Source organism: Atractosteus spatula, chromosome 13 (assembly GCF_055471065.1).
Source record: "Atractosteus spatula isolate fAtrSpa1 chromosome 13, fAtrSpa1.hap1, whole genome shotgun sequence".
Lineage (NCBI taxonomy): Eukaryota > Metazoa > Chordata > Actinopteri > Semionotiformes > Lepisosteidae > Atractosteus > Atractosteus spatula.
Genome location: NC_142718.1, coordinates 5,828,211 through 5,845,262, shown reverse-complemented (window position 1 = coordinate 5,845,262; position 17,052 = coordinate 5,828,211). Strand labels below are relative to the sequence as shown.

The 17,052-nt window shown below is 38.9% G+C and overlaps 1 protein-coding gene across 2 annotated transcripts in view; it reads left to right on the top strand.

Moving 5' to 3' along the window:
• Positions 1-2,543: 2,543 nt before the first annotated feature.
• Positions 2,544-17,052, top strand: part of LOC148821698 (MAGUK p55 subfamily member 4-like) — a 31,706-nt gene continuing 17,197 nt past the window's right edge. For both annotated transcript variants that reach the window (XM_088930734.1, XM_088930733.1), the window contains exons 1-6: positions 2,544-2,598; positions 3,706-3,827; positions 5,121-5,198; positions 5,619-5,699; positions 6,588-6,719; positions 16,968-17,049. In XM_088930734.1, coding sequence (XP_088786860.1) covers positions 2,544-2,598; positions 3,706-3,827; positions 5,121-5,198; positions 5,619-5,699; positions 6,588-6,719; positions 16,968-17,049 — 550 coding nt within the window. The remainder of the gene's footprint in view (positions 2,599-3,705; positions 3,828-5,120; positions 5,199-5,618; positions 5,700-6,587; positions 6,720-16,967; positions 17,050-17,052) is intronic.

Here is a 17,052-nt window from a genome sequence, read left to right as displayed (position 1 = left end):
ACAGGGAGGTAAGGTTGGGGGTTATGGAGGTACCATAGTGTATTTTCCACAGCAGCCAAATTATTTATTGGGCTGTGTCTGAAATGTGTTCTTCAATGAGAGGAAGCGAGGACAAAGTTGGAGGGTAATGTTGTCACGGGGGTGGTGGCAGTGTGAAGGTACACCCAGCTTTTGGGAAGAATAAATACTAATACTCATTGTTTGCAGGTCACTCATTGGTAATTTAGGAACCTAAACAGTGCATCGGCAGAGACTAAACAGCCAACATAATCTGTGGTTATGTAACATGCTGAAGATGCAGGAATATCCCAAAACAGATTTCTGTTGTTGCCTGTAGTGTATTCAGTTTGAGAGAATGGGTATTAGTGGTAAAAGTGAAAATGCTTAAGGTATGGCTTTCACCTTCATGCTTTGAAGAAACATCACTGTTTTTCATTTTCCTCTGTATAATCCTGTTATATAGTTATATATGTTATATCATTATTAGAGGTGTAACTCTATAGTGATGTTTAGATATGTCCAAGAATGATGTGTGGTTTTTGATTGCACTGTATTTGCTAGACAAGGAAATCGACAGTGCATTTGCTGGTGTAACAAGAAAGGTATCAGTCTTTTCTCATTCCCAGTCAGTGGGACTGCAGTATACTCGCTGGATCTACCGAGCCTGTCAATTAGCAAAAGGTTATTGCTCTCTTTTCCAACCCTGTTCAATGAATTGCTGTCTTAAAGTTTGCTACTTGTACTTAACTTATTGCATTTCAGCCAACATTATCTTTAAACTTTCATAAAATGTTTGTTTAAACACACCACAGTTTTAGCAAGTGGAGACTGGCATTAAAGTCTCTGTAAACTCTTTAATCACAATTTAAAGCTTTTTAAAAAAAACATTTTTAGTACTATTCCAATTCTTTAAGTCTAAGATATCACACATTATACACTCTATGTTCAACAGTTTTCTGAGTCTCCAAGGCCTGCAGTTAACATAACTGTCGTTATAACAGTTAACCCCTAACAGATTAAGGCATTTTTTCTTAGGTTTGACCTAGAATACCCCTCACTGTCTCTTCAAATCCTTGACAGCCTTCAGGCTTGAGGTATTGAAGGTGAGCCACTGTGATTTACAGTTGATTAATTCCTCAGATAAGGTATTGTATTTGACTAAAACAACAGAACAGGCAGATCTTAAAGTCCTGGTGTACTTTTTTTCTTCAAACGTACCATGAATTGTGTTCAGTTCCATTCATCAGTGCTCTGATTCAAATTGTTACATGCATAGGGCATCCTTAAATGTGGGATGTTTACAGTCATGTTTTTTTTGTGAATGGTAAAGCAAGGATTTCGTTTTTTTGTATTGGCATAGCATAAAATCCTAGCTTTTAGTCTGACAAATCGAGTTTTGATTTGTATGGGTATTTAGGGCAAAGGAAAATTCAGGTTGATACAGTACAGCTGAATTTTGTTGGGTTTCCTTTTTATTATTCCCATAAGCATACAGTAAATTGATATGGCCTATATTTTTGCAGGAGCTGAAAGCTACCCTTTTAAAGACTATTTGACATTTGAAACTTTTGATCTCTATCCCTAATTTGCAGCCTTCATAACTGATGGACAGATGTTAACTGATATCTAACTGATGTGAAAAAGAATTCAAAAAGATTGCAGAAACAATAGGTAGCTTAGAGTAGCAGGCAGAGCCAGAGATAGAGTCATTCCCTAGAAAGACGTGGACAAAGCCAGAGGAGAAAGTTCCCCTACCTTATATAGAGAGGAGCAGGAAAGAGTAATCCCAGCAAAAAGGAAAAGGTCATGAGACAGTCCAACAACAGGAGGCATAACATTACAATATCGTGTACTTCCACAGATGTTACTTGTTGACTTATCTCACAAAATTATCAAATAAAATTCATTTCGCTATATTCCCTTAGCACTGCAGCTTTGTTTTCCTTTTGCTGTCTTTTCATCAAAATCAAAGGCACCTTTGAAGCCCCACATTTTCTGGGGCTGTTTTTTTTTTACAAGAGCTTTGAGGACCATGGTCTGTCACTTTCTAAGCTATTGAATTCACTGGCAACCTCCCCACATTCTCATGGGTCACAGACGCAGTTCTCAGGTTTTAAGAATGGCTTTGATATTAAAGTTTCATCAACAAACAGTTAAAGGTGGGTAGAAAAACCGGCAGAAAAAGAATTCACTCACATTACTTTTTCAATCAGTGAGTGAATGATGAGATTGAATGAAGAATTAAAACTGTGGTTTTTACTGACATGGACTGCCTCTCTTTTTTAGTAAAAGTAGGGGCAGGTAGGGATTTTGGTGATATGCCTGTTGTTTATACTGGAGCTTTGGAATACATCTGGGAAGCATTCGAGACTCTAGGATATTTATTAATTGTCCTAACACTGCTTTTGCTGCCATTTAGATTTGATCTGTGTCTCCTCTTGGTGATGAAATACTGTCTGAATTTCAGTGCGCCGCCTTCCATGTGTATTTTGCAGAATCCGATAGGGAGAGTCTTCAGTGCGCTGGAACGCCGAACGCTCAGAATGAAACAGTCCATAGATGCAGAGCCCGTAACTCCCCCAGGGCTGAATGAAAATGGTAAAGCAGGCTCCCGAGATAAACCTGCCCATAAAAAAAAACAACTTTCCTGCTTCTTCCAAAAATTGTTTCACTTCTTGATTATAGAACAACAGCCCACAAACTGCCGGTTTAAAGCAATCTTTAAGTTTACCGTTTTGACTTGTCATATGCTTCAACCTCCAATTTTGGATAGACATCACCACAGAATTAAGTGGCACTACTTCTTATAATTTTATTCTCGTGTTTATTGTAGTGCTATAATTTGCTATTTATTTTTTACTTACACTGTATTAAACAGCAGGATTCCTTTGGCTCAGAAGTTCACAAACTCTTCTTAATATCAATATTATCGTAAACAAGGGGAATTATTTAATTTATTTAAAATTTGATTTAATATTGTTGAATGTAATTTTAAATGTCCTTCCAATGTCACCTCTAGGAAATAAAATCACCATCTACAGACCAATATTGTCTTCCTAGCTGGAATTCTACTTGGCTATTAATGTAAAAAATGATTAATTCACCTCTTTCAGAGAGAATAACCAAAAACAGTAGAATTAAATTGCATTTTCAACTTGTTTCCAATATGCCTTTTGGGAATGAGCCTAAATTTTATTTCTATATAAGATATTTAAAAATGCTGAGTCTTTTATCAGTGTTTTTAAACATGTTTTGTATTTCAAAACACTTTCTCATCCCATTGCACAGTGAGAGTCATTACAAATGACGAGCTGGAGCCAGTCAATTTTAGAGTCTGTTTTAGTGCATGTCTAATTTTGTGTGCTTCATCAAATTTAATTTAAGAAGAAACAACATTACTTGTAGAATGTAGATTTTAACAAGTATCATAATATGCCTTGCTTAACTAAAGATTTTTTTTATTCCAACCATAAACTGATTCTGTAGCAATTCTGTAATACTTGTTTAAAAGAACCATTTAAATGATTATCCCCAGTAATCTGTAACTTTTTTTTCTCCTCAGCCTCTCAGTGTTCTGTATTCTCTTCCTGTGTGTCGGCACCTATTTCTCCCAGTCATTCCTTCTCTTTTTTTTCGGAACAGTAATACAATAATTATAGCCACACAGGAATGATGGGAACTGAAAGATTGCCCTCTGTCCTTTAGGTTTGTCTGAGATACTGGCAAATGTAGTAGAGGAAGTGAAGGTATCAATAAGCCGGGACATAAATGGAGCAGACATCCTCTACAGTCTTTTGAACGCTCCCTGGCTGCAGTCATTGTTGAAGGTAATGTTTTAGGTAACACGGTTTCAACTGTCTGCACAGAAAGTCCAATTTGGAGACAAAATGTTGCAAGCTAAGGAGGAACATATTTATACAAATGAGCCATTTCCCTAAGACTGATAAAGCAGAGAAAATCCCATGATCTGTTTGAAGTCATGCCTTTATAATATATTCAGAAACTGAAACAAAACTGTAGACATTTACTGGAGAATTACTGTAGAAGAGAGACTTTGTTTCTTGGTCTTTGTTAGAGCCCACTGTACCCGTTAAAGATGCACAAGAACAAAACAATCTGAAATATTGGGCTTGGATGTCTGAGGACGCTAAACATAGGCCAAGCAACTGTGGACAAGCAACTAAAGCATATTGATCTCTGGCTTTTCCTTCTGTGTGTCAGGTTCAGAATGTCTTTGAATCTCCCTTGCCATTGGGAGACATTAATTATAGTTTCTAAATCAAGAATTATCAATCCTGATCCTGGGAGACAAGTCTTTCTACAGATTTTCTAGATCCCCTCAAAGTAACATGACCTGGTGAACTGGGAGATGGTGTTAATCTAGTCCCATTAAGCCAATTTTGAGCTGATGATGAGTAGGCTGTTAAGAGCTGAAGTAAAATGAAAACATGCAGATACAGTACACTGGCCCAACAGGATCAGTATTGCCCATTGTTCTGAGCCATTCATGTTTTCTGATAGAAACAACTAGTTACAAGAGGTATGAATTTTTTAATTGCAAGATCTTTTTAATTGCTTCCTGCAGATTTCATGTGAGAAACTGCAACATAGTGTATGTCCCCTTCATTATTTTAAAGCAAGCTCACACAAAATGCTCTGTAGTATAGTTTACTCAGAAACAAACACCAACAAAAATGAAAGTTGTGAATTTCTATTGTTCCGTTCAAAAATGGGCATTTTAATTTTTAACGCTATGCAAATTAAATCTCAACTTTGACACAGGTGATTAAAGCAAAGGCATTTGAAATGTTTCAGGTATTACACACTACTGTTAAAATTACAGAGTAAACACAAGAACCAGAGTCCAAAAGAAAGATTACCAACAAGGGAAAGCCACTCAAACCTTCTAACTTGCTTAGATACTATTAGGTTAATAGCTAAAATATCTTATCCAACCATTAACTGAAAAAACAGGCAACCTGAGTTGCAGCAATCAGCTTCACAGCTGATCAGCTTGTTAAAGATGCACTCTGCCCTTTATATAAAGAAATTGCATGTACTTCGTGAAGGCAGGCCTGTTTGCGAGCTGCAGTCTTCAAGCGATGTGTCTCTCCTTCCAGGTATATGAGTGTCTGCAGCAGTACTTGCAGAGAAACCCGAGTCCCTTCCTGTCTTATGCATCTGGACTCTCCCAGGAGGTAAGACTACAGTTCTGACCCTGTTCTGTGACAGTTTGTGAGAGCACATGGGTTTAAATGGGACAGTACTTGTTGCACTCTCGAGGTTCAATAAGGAGAACGAGCTATATTTCATAATTTCATAAGACATAAGTCATATTTCCAATAATTATAACATGTATTTGCACTGAAAGCCCCGCATTGCGTGTTATTTGGAATACAAGTACTGTATTAACAATGCAACAGAAAACAGGTTGGAATAGATTACTACTTAATGAGAAAACCACATTAAAAGGAATTAAAAGGACATTTTTCTTCAATTTTTTTAAATTAAAAGTTAGTCATTGCTTTCACCACATGACATTACTATTATTGCCTCAGCTTTTGCTACTGTTTGAATGAAGAAAACAATACCTCATGCTTCAATGTGTTTTATTCCAGGTTATGTCTGACTTAAGAATGTCAGCATCTTCTCCTGATGCCAGAGAGCTCCTGATACTCTTAAGGAACCCACACATGCAGGTAAGCAAATGACAAACTTTACCCACCCAAGTAAATCTGTTCTGCAATGTTAATGTCCCTCTCAGGCTATACATAACGGTGGTCCTCCTGTTTGTTCTGCCGACAAGAACCGCTTTCAAAGCATTCTGCTCTTGTGGAAAATGTGCTCTGCTATTCCTCTCGGAAACTCATGCCTTTCTCTAATTCTGAAAATAACTTCCATCCAACCTTTTTCTAACTGCTTTATTCAATTCAGGGCCACAGGGAAGCCTGAGCAAGCAATGTGTGCACGAGGGGATACACCCTGGAGAGGATGCCGGTCCATCGCAGGGCTGCAGGGCACACACAGCCACAGACACACACTCACACCAGGGTCAATTTTCCCAGAAGCCAGTTAACCTACCAGTGTGTCTTTGGATTGTGGGAGGAAATCGGAACACCCAAGGAAAAGGAGAACATGGGGAGAACAAACAATCTCCACGCACGTACAGTAGAAAGCACCCCAGATCCAGAATTAAACCCAGGGCCTCAGTGCTGCAAGGCAACAATGCTAACTGCACCACCATGCCTCCCCTGAACGTTTCAGTCAAATCAATTCATATTTATTATATGATTAATATTATTGTACTGCCCACACCAGTTTTGCCAATATTGCTTCTGTTTCCATCCCCATTGGAATCATTGTATTTTTGTGAAGACTTACAGCAAATGAAGAGGTATGTCTGCGCTGAGGTAAACAAACAGAAAGATTCTCTCAGCTTTTTTTGTCTTATTTCAGATCATTTGATCATCCCACGGTTCTCTAGCACGTCGATACAGGAATCTGGGTTATGTGCGATTCAGCAACAGCTGGAAAGTCACTTTTTGAAAACAAACAGGAAATGTAACCCCATTTAATTCTGCTCCTAGGCAGTCCTGTCTGCCCACGACACAGTGGCCCAGAAAGACTTCGAACCGGTTCTCCCACCCCTGCCGGATAACATTCCTGAAGAAGAAGAGGCCATGCGAATCGTGTGCCTCGTGAAGAACAAACAGCCGCTGGTAAGGAAACAAACCTATGTTGATGTCTATTTCAAGTAAGTTAGGTGATAAAGACTGCATGAAAACCTCCTCACCCCCATTTTGGTTCATGCAGCTTATGGGAAATACCTGTTGACCATTTCTCTGGCCCCAGGCCCATGCTGTACAGTGCTCCGCAATAGCTACCAATTGTAACTGGAGCCGGTCCTGCCTCCTGTGTAGTGCATGGACCCTATGCAGACGGTATAATCCAGAAGAGACTGGAAAAGGACAAAAGGGAAAACACAGAGAGGACTGGATGGGGGGACTGACGGGGTGGTGCCGACAGTGATCCAGGTGCGAGGGGGAGCGCAGGCGAACAAGTCCAGTGGGAGTCCAAAAGGGAAAAACGGGGCGCAGTCCAAAGTCCAGGGAGCCGGGAGATCAATCCAAGACAAACAGTTAAAAAACAGGAACCGCAACGGAACTGGAACAGGAACAGGGAAATTAAAAACACGATGAAGAGGCCAGGCGCTCCGAGCTCCGGACCCAGACAGTCAAGACGCCGTGAGGAAGCCTATGGCGTAGAGTCTCTCCAGGACCCACTGGTAGGTGGGCTTCCAGGCGTCCTTCTCCTGATGCTGAGTCCAGAGCTTAGGAAGCACCTAACTTATATAGTGACAGGTTAAACAGGAGACAGGGACATGTAATAATAAAAATAATAATGAAAGGTCAGAGCGCCCTATGACAATGACGGATGACGACCGTGATACCAATTCCACAACAAGAAAAGCTTGCCTTTCTCCTGTGAGGGGATTCACTGTTACTGACATAAACCAAGGAGCTGTGTCACCAGAGATGTCAGGCAAAGTGCTTCCCTTAAGAATATTTGAAAGATTACAGATGAGGGGAGGTCTTATGGTTCATCTGTCATTTGGGAGGGAGTAGGTGAAGGAGTCAAGGGTTTCATTGAGCCTTTCCTAAAAGGAATCCAGGGTAACGGTTTCACCAAGATCACTGGCTAGGTTGCTTGAAATTCCCACAATTCCTTGGGAAAAGATATGTCTCTGGTTTGTGTTTTGGTTGATCTTGTCAATACCTTCGGGGATTTTGAATCCTTGTTTTGGGTGTGGTCTTTTTACTTGCTATGCATTTACGCCTGAATATGTTGTGTACAACGTTTTTTGTTTGTGTGTTCAAAATGCACGTGCTCATATCGCAGGACAGTATTTCTCATCTCACTCTTTACCCCTCATTTCTGCAGTCTAATCTCATTGCTTGCAAAACCTCTCGTCCTCTTCTTTGAAGCCCAATTTTTAGAATTCAGAGACCTTATGCACTGGAGGGACTTTAAAGTTAAAATATATGTTTTATACATAATTATACAGCTAAGGTCATCAGCTAAGTGAAATGTGCACTTAATAAGGTCATTTCCCTTTTATCATATAAAACCTTCCCATTAATATCCCCTCTTAGCCTTTTTAACTTCCTTTTTACCAGTAAAAAGGTGATTGCTACTCATTATCTTCCCTTTGTTGAATTGAGCCCTGTTTCATATTGCTTGTTTTATTAAGTACATGTATCCCTTAACTGATTTATTAATTCATTGTAGACCACCGCTTTCTTGCTTTTGATTTTCTTACTCATGGGTGAAATCTGTTCAGTGCTTCAAGCAGAACGCTTTTGAACCGTCTTTCCTTTATCTGCTGTCCCATTGTTCTTCTTTCAGTCTCAAAGATTTGAAGCAGAAAGTTGAATTGAGAAAGATGAATGGCAAAAAAAATAGATAAAAATAGCTCTTAATTTAATCTTCTATTCTGAAAGACACTGAGACAGAGGGTTTGTTATCTGAGAGTGTCCACTGCACCTTAATATAATTTTCTCTGTATGCATGGTGCGCTGTATTATTCTCACTAGAAGAAGAAAAAAAATCTAAATTTTATTTGAAGAATGTTAATATTCTGTAAATCAGGCTTCAAAGAAAATCTTCACACACACTTAAAGGGTAAATACATTTTGGGATTTAGAGGAATTAGATGTTTTTTCCACTCTCTCTCCATGTAGCTGTCTGGTGTATCAGTTCAGCTGCAAACAGGAAACTGAATCATTTAACAGGTTTGTATAGTATTTGGCCTTTTTTTCTTTAGTAATAAAAACAAACATTGGACAAACACTCATATATTTATCACATGTAAAGGGATGCACAGTTGGGAAAAAGATAATCACATTGCTAAACCTGTTTCCAAAACAATACTGCCTGCATCTATCCAGTGAAGTTTCAAGTTTGTTTCCTTGGAAAACCATCACACATGCTCAGGAGTGAACCATGTGATATTTGAATGACCAAAAAATTCATTTTTGCTTCCTGATCATGCATAATGATCATCCAACAATCTGGGTTGAGAGTAATCCATTGTCAATCAATAATTGACAAATCCCTTCATAACTTAAAGGTAATTGTTAAAGGTTTTGTCTGACATTATTATCATTGTGGCTTACTGTCTACAAAGCAATGACCTTAGTTCTGCTGTATTGACATTCACAAAGAAGTTATTCAGCAGGAATTGCCCGTTCAAGATGGCTAACTGGCTGAAGAGTCAGTAGCCATCTGAAGATATTAACTGATATTAAGAGATTTGTCCAGCACAACATTCATGTCATCCACAATAATCATACACAGCTGAGTAAGAGATTATTTTTTAATATTTTCTATTACACGTACATTCCAAAAAGAAATGTAAAAATCAGTCATGATTATTTCAAAATGTCAAAATGGAAATGGGAAAATTCTTCATTCCTATAACCCTGTGTGTATGTAGTTTTGGAATCATACACAAAAGAAAGAATGAGTCAACATCATGTAAATCTGAATTCACAGGATGTCTGTGAAATCTGTTGAATTATGATTTTTTTACATATATTTTTGTATATGTTTCATATTCCATTGAAGGGAAAAGGACAAGATAATTTGTATCATTTTGAACAAAACTGATAAGGGTCAATAGGAGCAGGAACAAGGCTAAAATGTCTCATGTTCTCATTGTAATTCCATGGCTGGGCTAACCTGTGTACACAGGTTAGGCTTATTTCTATGACTCAGTGATCAATATAAAGAGCTTGTTATGAGGTGAATCCGGATTCAAGCATTAACTGGACCACTGTTTCACTGTGCTGAGCAAGTTTCCTTTGGATGAGAAGTTCTGCAAATGTCCTTTTATTGGAGAGGGTACCAATGATACATAGTTCAGCTCCTAAATACTATAAGATGGTTTGGATAAAAATGTCAGCTTTTTTTAATCAATCAAATGTGTGCATCAGAGCCGCAAATCTGTTCTTTATGTGGATATCTAAATCGGAGTTTGTCTTAATCCTGGGATTCTAATCACTCAAGAAAAGGTGCATTCTGCATCTTCACCCTACAGATTTCAACCTAAAAGAGAACATTTTTTCTTTGAGTCTTATCCTTATCTCTAACCCTGTTTAACCCTGCTTTTCCCCTACACAACCTTGGTCTGAGGCAATCAATTAAAAATCAAGCACACAGTGTCAGCATACTGTATCCACTTAAAGGCGGTCTCAGTGGCCCAAAGAACTTTACAAAACTTCACTGCAAATTCCTACCAAGTCTCAGCTTCCAGCACAATCCAATCTGTGAGAAATGAGGAAGAGTATTATCCCTGTCTCTCCTACCAAGAAAAACTGCAGTGGTCTCAAGCAGCGATGGGACATCTTGAAGCGCCACACCAAAGAGAAGCTGCTTTTTGCCAGCAGGAAGCCGGGGGAGAGGAGCAGGAAATCTGGTTTCCTACATGTCAAACCTCAGTTTGAGACACCGGGAAATTGTCAACTCCGCAGGCAGAGAACAGCTCTGTGGGATGAGGGTGTCAACAGGTCTTCTGCGTCGCTGTGCAACTCCATAGCGATTGGTAAGAGCTCAGAGATTGTTTCTGTAAGCACCTTTTCACAGATGTGTGACATATACTAAGCACTATATTCAGCCAAGATCAATCTGTACATGTATGCTATGGACTTCAGGCAGACACCAATTAAACATCCATGCAGAAATCTGACATGTGAATCACGTTTGCAAAAGAAAGATGGAATTTTCATTACCCGAGAAGATGGCTGTCTTTATATGGTAGAGGTTGCTAGAACAGGAACAAACTATTCAGGGCTGGTAGGGTCAGAAAAGGAACTGTCTCAATCCATGCTGATAAGTTTCAGCTTTGGGCCTGTCCTTATTTGAAAGCTCTTTGTCTGTGTCTCTAAGGATCAACAGTGTGCAATACTGAAGACACAGCCATCATAATCTATAGGTTGACGTAATAGTGCCAAAAAGATGACAAAACATGTATTGTTTGGCACTAATTCACATGGGTAATTGACAACAGGTCTTGATTTTAGATAGTTAACTTCTCTCATTATGTATTTGGACCATGTTATGTATCTCACATTATGTTTTATCTCATTTGAAATTGAGCGTGTATTTTAATCCACACTATAGGTTAATAATGATATATTTTCAAGCTTTAATTTCCCTTGGGGGTCGAGCTATTGTTACCGTAGTGAACAGTGTCTGATACAATAGAAATGGTATTAATTTGAGGGTTCAAGGGTGCAATTAAATTGGACTTGCATGTTTTTCTTACATATTAACATTGTTCCTTTGTTTCGCTCTGAGATCACACGATTGAAAAAATTGACAGCAAGTCAGAGGAAAGTCCTTCTCACCAGCACCAGGGTTGTCGGAGAGCAGCCACGAATGACTCTCCTGGCTGCAGTCGACGTGTTCACACGGAACCACCAAGTCCATTAAACCATGCCAATAGGAAGATGCAGTTCCTTGAAGTCCACTGTCCTCCACACTTGTCCCATCAGGAGAGTGTGGAGGAGCTGAGGTCTTCAGTTCATTCTGTGGCTAGTACTGTGGACAGGGCCACTAGTGACATCAGGCTCCTAGGGGAGAAGATGGTTGCTGCCACTGAGATGATGTCAGAGACCATGCAGGAGAACACCCAGGCCTTGAACATGCTCATGGGGGTTGTCGACAGGCTACAGGACCTCATCTTGGCCAGCAGTTTGCCAGAGTTGGCCCGCAGGGAGCTCTCCACGTCTTCGTCCTCTTCCTCGTCGGGTTCTTTCAGCGAGTTTATTTATGGCACGGCAGCTCACAGTCAACCTCAAGCTCCTAGTTGCCCTTTTGTGAAGGCTGGAGTGAAGCAGAAGCAGCAGAGTTTGCTGAGGGCTGACCATCCGGCACACTTGCCTAATGGTTTGTGGGACCTGAGCCCAGCCACTGAGCAATGCAAGATGGGCTGTCTATCAGTCAAGAAGAAGAAGAAATAACTGCTTCCCCAATCTCGTCTTTTCCCACCTTTTCTTCCACATGAAGGCAGAAACCACCTCCTTTTCAACCTGATCAGTACGACAGCCAGACATACTGTACAGTATTTTAAGCGTATGTACACATACACAGGATGCTTGTATACTGATGCACAAAAAATGCAATAATGAGGTCTGATGGATGAAATCACATAGACAACAAAATCACTGAAAATATGGACCAAATACACATCCAAGGAATCTACTGTATATGAATCGGTTTCATTACGAGACATTACACATGTCAAATGCCCTAAGCATTAATACAATCAGTATAGTATAGATAGACTCCATCCTTTGGGTTGGATTATGTAGCTAGTGAATGTTGGCTTGTCAGAGTTGTTGGTATTTGCAAGCTGCTCCCAACAGAACAGTTGTTCTGTTGGACTGAGGTGAGGAGAAGCTGGCCAAAGCAAGACCTCAGCACCATTTTGTTGAAGTCATTCCATTGTAATCCTAGCACTGTGTGGAAAATCAACACTTCTTGTACGAAAGGAAAGAATCATTAGCTCGTGGATCTCATCCTTATATTGCTGAGTGTTTGGGTTCACTTGAATCTAAAGCAAAGTATGTTTCTTGACAAAGATTTTGCAACATAGTATTATACTGTATACAGTAAGTAATAGGTTTATTCCCTGCTGAAAATAGAAAAAAGAAAACACAACGTTTCGGCAGTGGAGCCTTCTTCAGGTGTCAAGAAGAAGAAGGTGTCTCACACCCGAAGAAGACTCCTCAGCCGAAACATTCTGTTTCCTTTCTTCTCTTTTCAGCATGGAATAAACCTTTACTTGTTGCTTTGCAGCCTACGCATGCCGACGCAGCTCCCCACCTGAACTACTTAAACTTTATGTACACAATGGATTAATACAAGGCTTACACTGTTGTATTTTTTAATTGCATCAGTATATTTTGCTTACGTCCATGTAATAAGGTCCAAAAATATTTTAGGTGTCTCATATTATCTGTAAATATGCATAAGACAAGTATAAAATGTTCCCCTTTATTTATTAGTAGCTGATGGGCTGAACATTATTTTACACACTGGCTATAAATATTAATCACAGATAAGAACCGTGGAGTAATAGTGTCTCAAACTGTAGGTATTGATAGGCAGTACCTTGGTAGATTGGCAGATAAGGAATTTAAGATAAAATAGTGAAGTAAATCACAGAAAGACGTGTCTGGTCTAATGACATAATGACGTAATGATGTAAAGTTCCATTAGATGTGTGCAAAAGGCCAGACAAAGCCAAGAAATGAAAGATTTATTTTATTTTCAGAGCAGTCCTTGCTTCTGGGACAAACAGAGAAAGTTACAGTTGTCCTGTAATTTTCTGTGTTTGAATGCATATTTTTTTCTCTGCTTTATAATACATATCTAATGACATTCTGCTTTTTTTTTCCCCCCTCACAAGATCAAACAATCCTTAAGCTTATTCGCCCCCTAACAGTTCAGCCACAGCTCCAGGAAGGGCAATCTAAAATTCAGAGGAGGCTGAACAGTGGAACGTGAGTTTGCCATAGGCAGTTTTTCATAAGCTTCAATTGCAATATTCTATTATCAGTCATTTGTGCCCATATCAGTGGACCTTCCATCTTTTATTCTGTAGACGTTTAACTGTAGGATTCTGTGCCCGAGACCTGTACCATCTTCGCCAATTGAGTTTGGGGCTGCATGCTCTGTGCATTCACTGTGACGCATGCTTTCAAAGGTTCTGCAATCCCCAGTTTCAAATAGTAAATTATGGATGATCTACAGTCTGGCGGTTACTATTGATAATGACTGTCAAGTCTGCTGTGACATCGTGGGAGATGAAATAGGCTGAGTGGCATAAAAGCCACTTCTATTCTGCTCTTGACATTTACTGAGGTGAATCATTAATAATGTACTGTACCTGCATTTTTGGGCTTAAGTTTAGCATTCAAGTGGGTATACAGGAAGTGTTACAGGCCATTATAGGTCAGATCTTAGTTTTCTCACTTGAATTAAACAATCAATTGTAAATATCACTTTACTGCATAATGGAAGTGTACATTGCGTCAGAAGCTGACAGGAAAAGTGAAATTTATTCCCATCTCACTCCATTGTAGTCTGCCTCACTTGAGTCAGTTTTGCTGTTCCGCTTCTCAAAAAAAAAGCATGTCAGGATTAGGACCGAGCAAGACAGAGAAAGCTCTGGAGACATTTTGCAATGGGATAATCATGAAGAGGAAAGGCAGATGAAGCTGAGAAAAATGATGCGAGATGAATTGCCAAACTAATAAGTTGGCAGATATCTGTAATAAGATATTACAGATCTCTACTTATCTGTAATAAGATACAGCAGATATCTATAATAAGATATCTGTTAGCTATATAACTATTCCAGCCTAACATGTCTAGGAATATTTTACCTCCAGATTGCTTCATATGTGGACCATGCTTGTGAAACGTTTATGACAATCCTAATTTTTCAATTTCCCCCTACACAAAAGACAACAGAATGAAGATATGTTTGAGGATTTGGTTCCCTTGATGTACTCTCTGAAGTTTTTTAAAGAAACTTTAAAACTCGTATACCTGTGGATGCATCAGATACAGTTTTACATATCTGCAGAATCCATTCCTTTCCATGGCCTACAGGAAATATACAGCTCGGTTAGCACAACACAGCATGCTTAGTCCTGCCCAGCTCAATTCAGTGAAAATAAAGTGGGTGAAAGGTATTTTCGTTAAAAAAAAGGATGCTGTGGAAAGATAGAAAAAAAAACAACTATGGCAGGTGTCAAGCACATGACAAAACCCTAATTTGTGACCTCCCGTTAAGATCTTGAATTCCACCCAAATGAGTGTGTCAGAGTAGCCTTGTCTTATTTTATTTGATTTTTTTTTGTATTTTTTTGGATTGAGGATATAGACATGTGTTTCCTGTGACTTTAAAAGAAAATTGATATGACAAGGGAATAACTCCAGTGGAATGTCCAGTGTCTGTTTATTACGTAACAGTTCTCTGTAGAAAGGGAAACAGTTTGGATTCGAAACATTTCCTGTTAATGGCAGTACTGTAGATCAATTAAATGTCATATTAAATTATTCAATTGGAAAGTGTCTTAAGATAAATGAATTAAAATTGTCTGAATACAGTATATTAAAGTAAGGGTGGCATGGTGGCACAGTGTTTAGCATTGGGGACCTGGGATGCTGTCTGTGTGGAGCTTGTTCATTCTCCTCATGTTCACCTGGGTTTCCTCTGGATGTCCCAGTTTCCTCCCACAGTCCAAAAACATACTGGTATATTACTTTTTTCTGTATCAGAAATACAATATCAGGAAGGTTTTTGCACGGTTCCTTCTGCTGTAACAAGTGGATGGAATGCAGTGGACTCCCTACTGCAATCTAAATGGCATGGACCTACAGTTACTGTAAGACATCCCTCTTTTGATCGTCTTGTTGGACAGCTGGTTCTTTCACATCTTAGTTTCATGGCCATCTCATGTGTTTTTGTTTGGAAAAGGCGATGGATAAGAGCTCTGCCTCCATGTGGAAGGAATTAAAAGGGATTGATGGCATTCCTGAGGGAGGTGAGTAGCCCCTAACCAGGATTTGTCACCCACCAACGTCATTACGAGGTGTCTCAAAGCTCTCTGTGGCTTCATGCGTGTTTGCTCATGTCTGATGTTAAGAGTGCCATTTTTGTCATTCTGTGTTCATTCATTGTACCTGTTAACACCACAGTGTTGTGCCTGATCACTGTGTTTAATCATTAAAAACGGAATTAAAAATACAGATGGTTTTCTTCTTCTTTTTTGGTAATTGTGTTTAGCTTTTAGGGGGGCATAATCGGTGATAGGACTACTATAAGTGGCATCAAAGTCACTGTCAAGTGCTGAAAGCTTGCTGACACACAACATGGATGCCACTCAAGCAAAAAGATAAAACAATCCACAGGGTTATGTTTTTAAAATGACCGTGACAATTCACATTGCTGGGTTGTTATGGCTTTCTTCCTACTTCCACCTCTGCTGAAAATGGCAAAACTGGCGGGTTTCAAAGTTAGAGGCAGCTTTACATTTTGTTTGCAGTAACTTTCATGTGCACGATCTGAGTAATGTTTGGTCAATATTCAAGTCTACTTGGTTATATCGCAGCTTGCAGTTATTATGCAAGCTGCAATATAACATAGAATTATAATAACATAGACATTGTATTAATGTGCATAATTCAAGGCTCTTGTAATTGTGGATACCCCCTTCTTTCCAATTTAAAAATGACATTTTAAAATTTCAGGAAGCTTCATCTTTTAAGGGGAACTATTTGCAAGAACAAATATTTAAAATGAATAATATTTTCGTTTAGTGGCCTCACAAACTCTCTGTCTTAGTTCTCAAAAATGATCACATATGTAAAATCATCACGTCTTTAATCTACATACAAATTGCCCAATACAGTTTTTCTGAGTATTCAAAATTATATTAGCAATGGAATACCTTGGAGCAGTTTTCACTGATTGAATTGTCTCTTTTTTCAAGAATAAATATTAAAAAGATAGTGTACATTAGTGTGAGGCAACGTATCTATTTCTAATAAACTTGTTAACATTATCTGGCTAAAGTAAACTGACATTCAAATGATTTCGGATATTGAAATGACACTTTGGAGTAAACAAAATACTGCACTGTTACTGCAATGTACACACTAAAGAAAAACGTGAGAGAGAAAAAAGGCTTGTGTTCTTCATAATAAAACTGTTTAAAAGTATGATGAGATTCCTAGCTACTGCAACAGTAACAAGGCTTAGTGTTTTCTAACAATTGTCAAAAACAGGCATATCTTTAAAAACCAGAAAGCCATAGATGAAAAACATTATTCCTGCTACTGATAAAGATAAATGTTTTCACCCAAAAAACCCTTTTCATTTTTTTTTCCAGGGTGCTACAATTAAAAGGAATGAAATCACTGGAGAGATAGTAGTTGCCAGGGTGATACATGGAGGCCTAGCTGATCGCAGTGGTA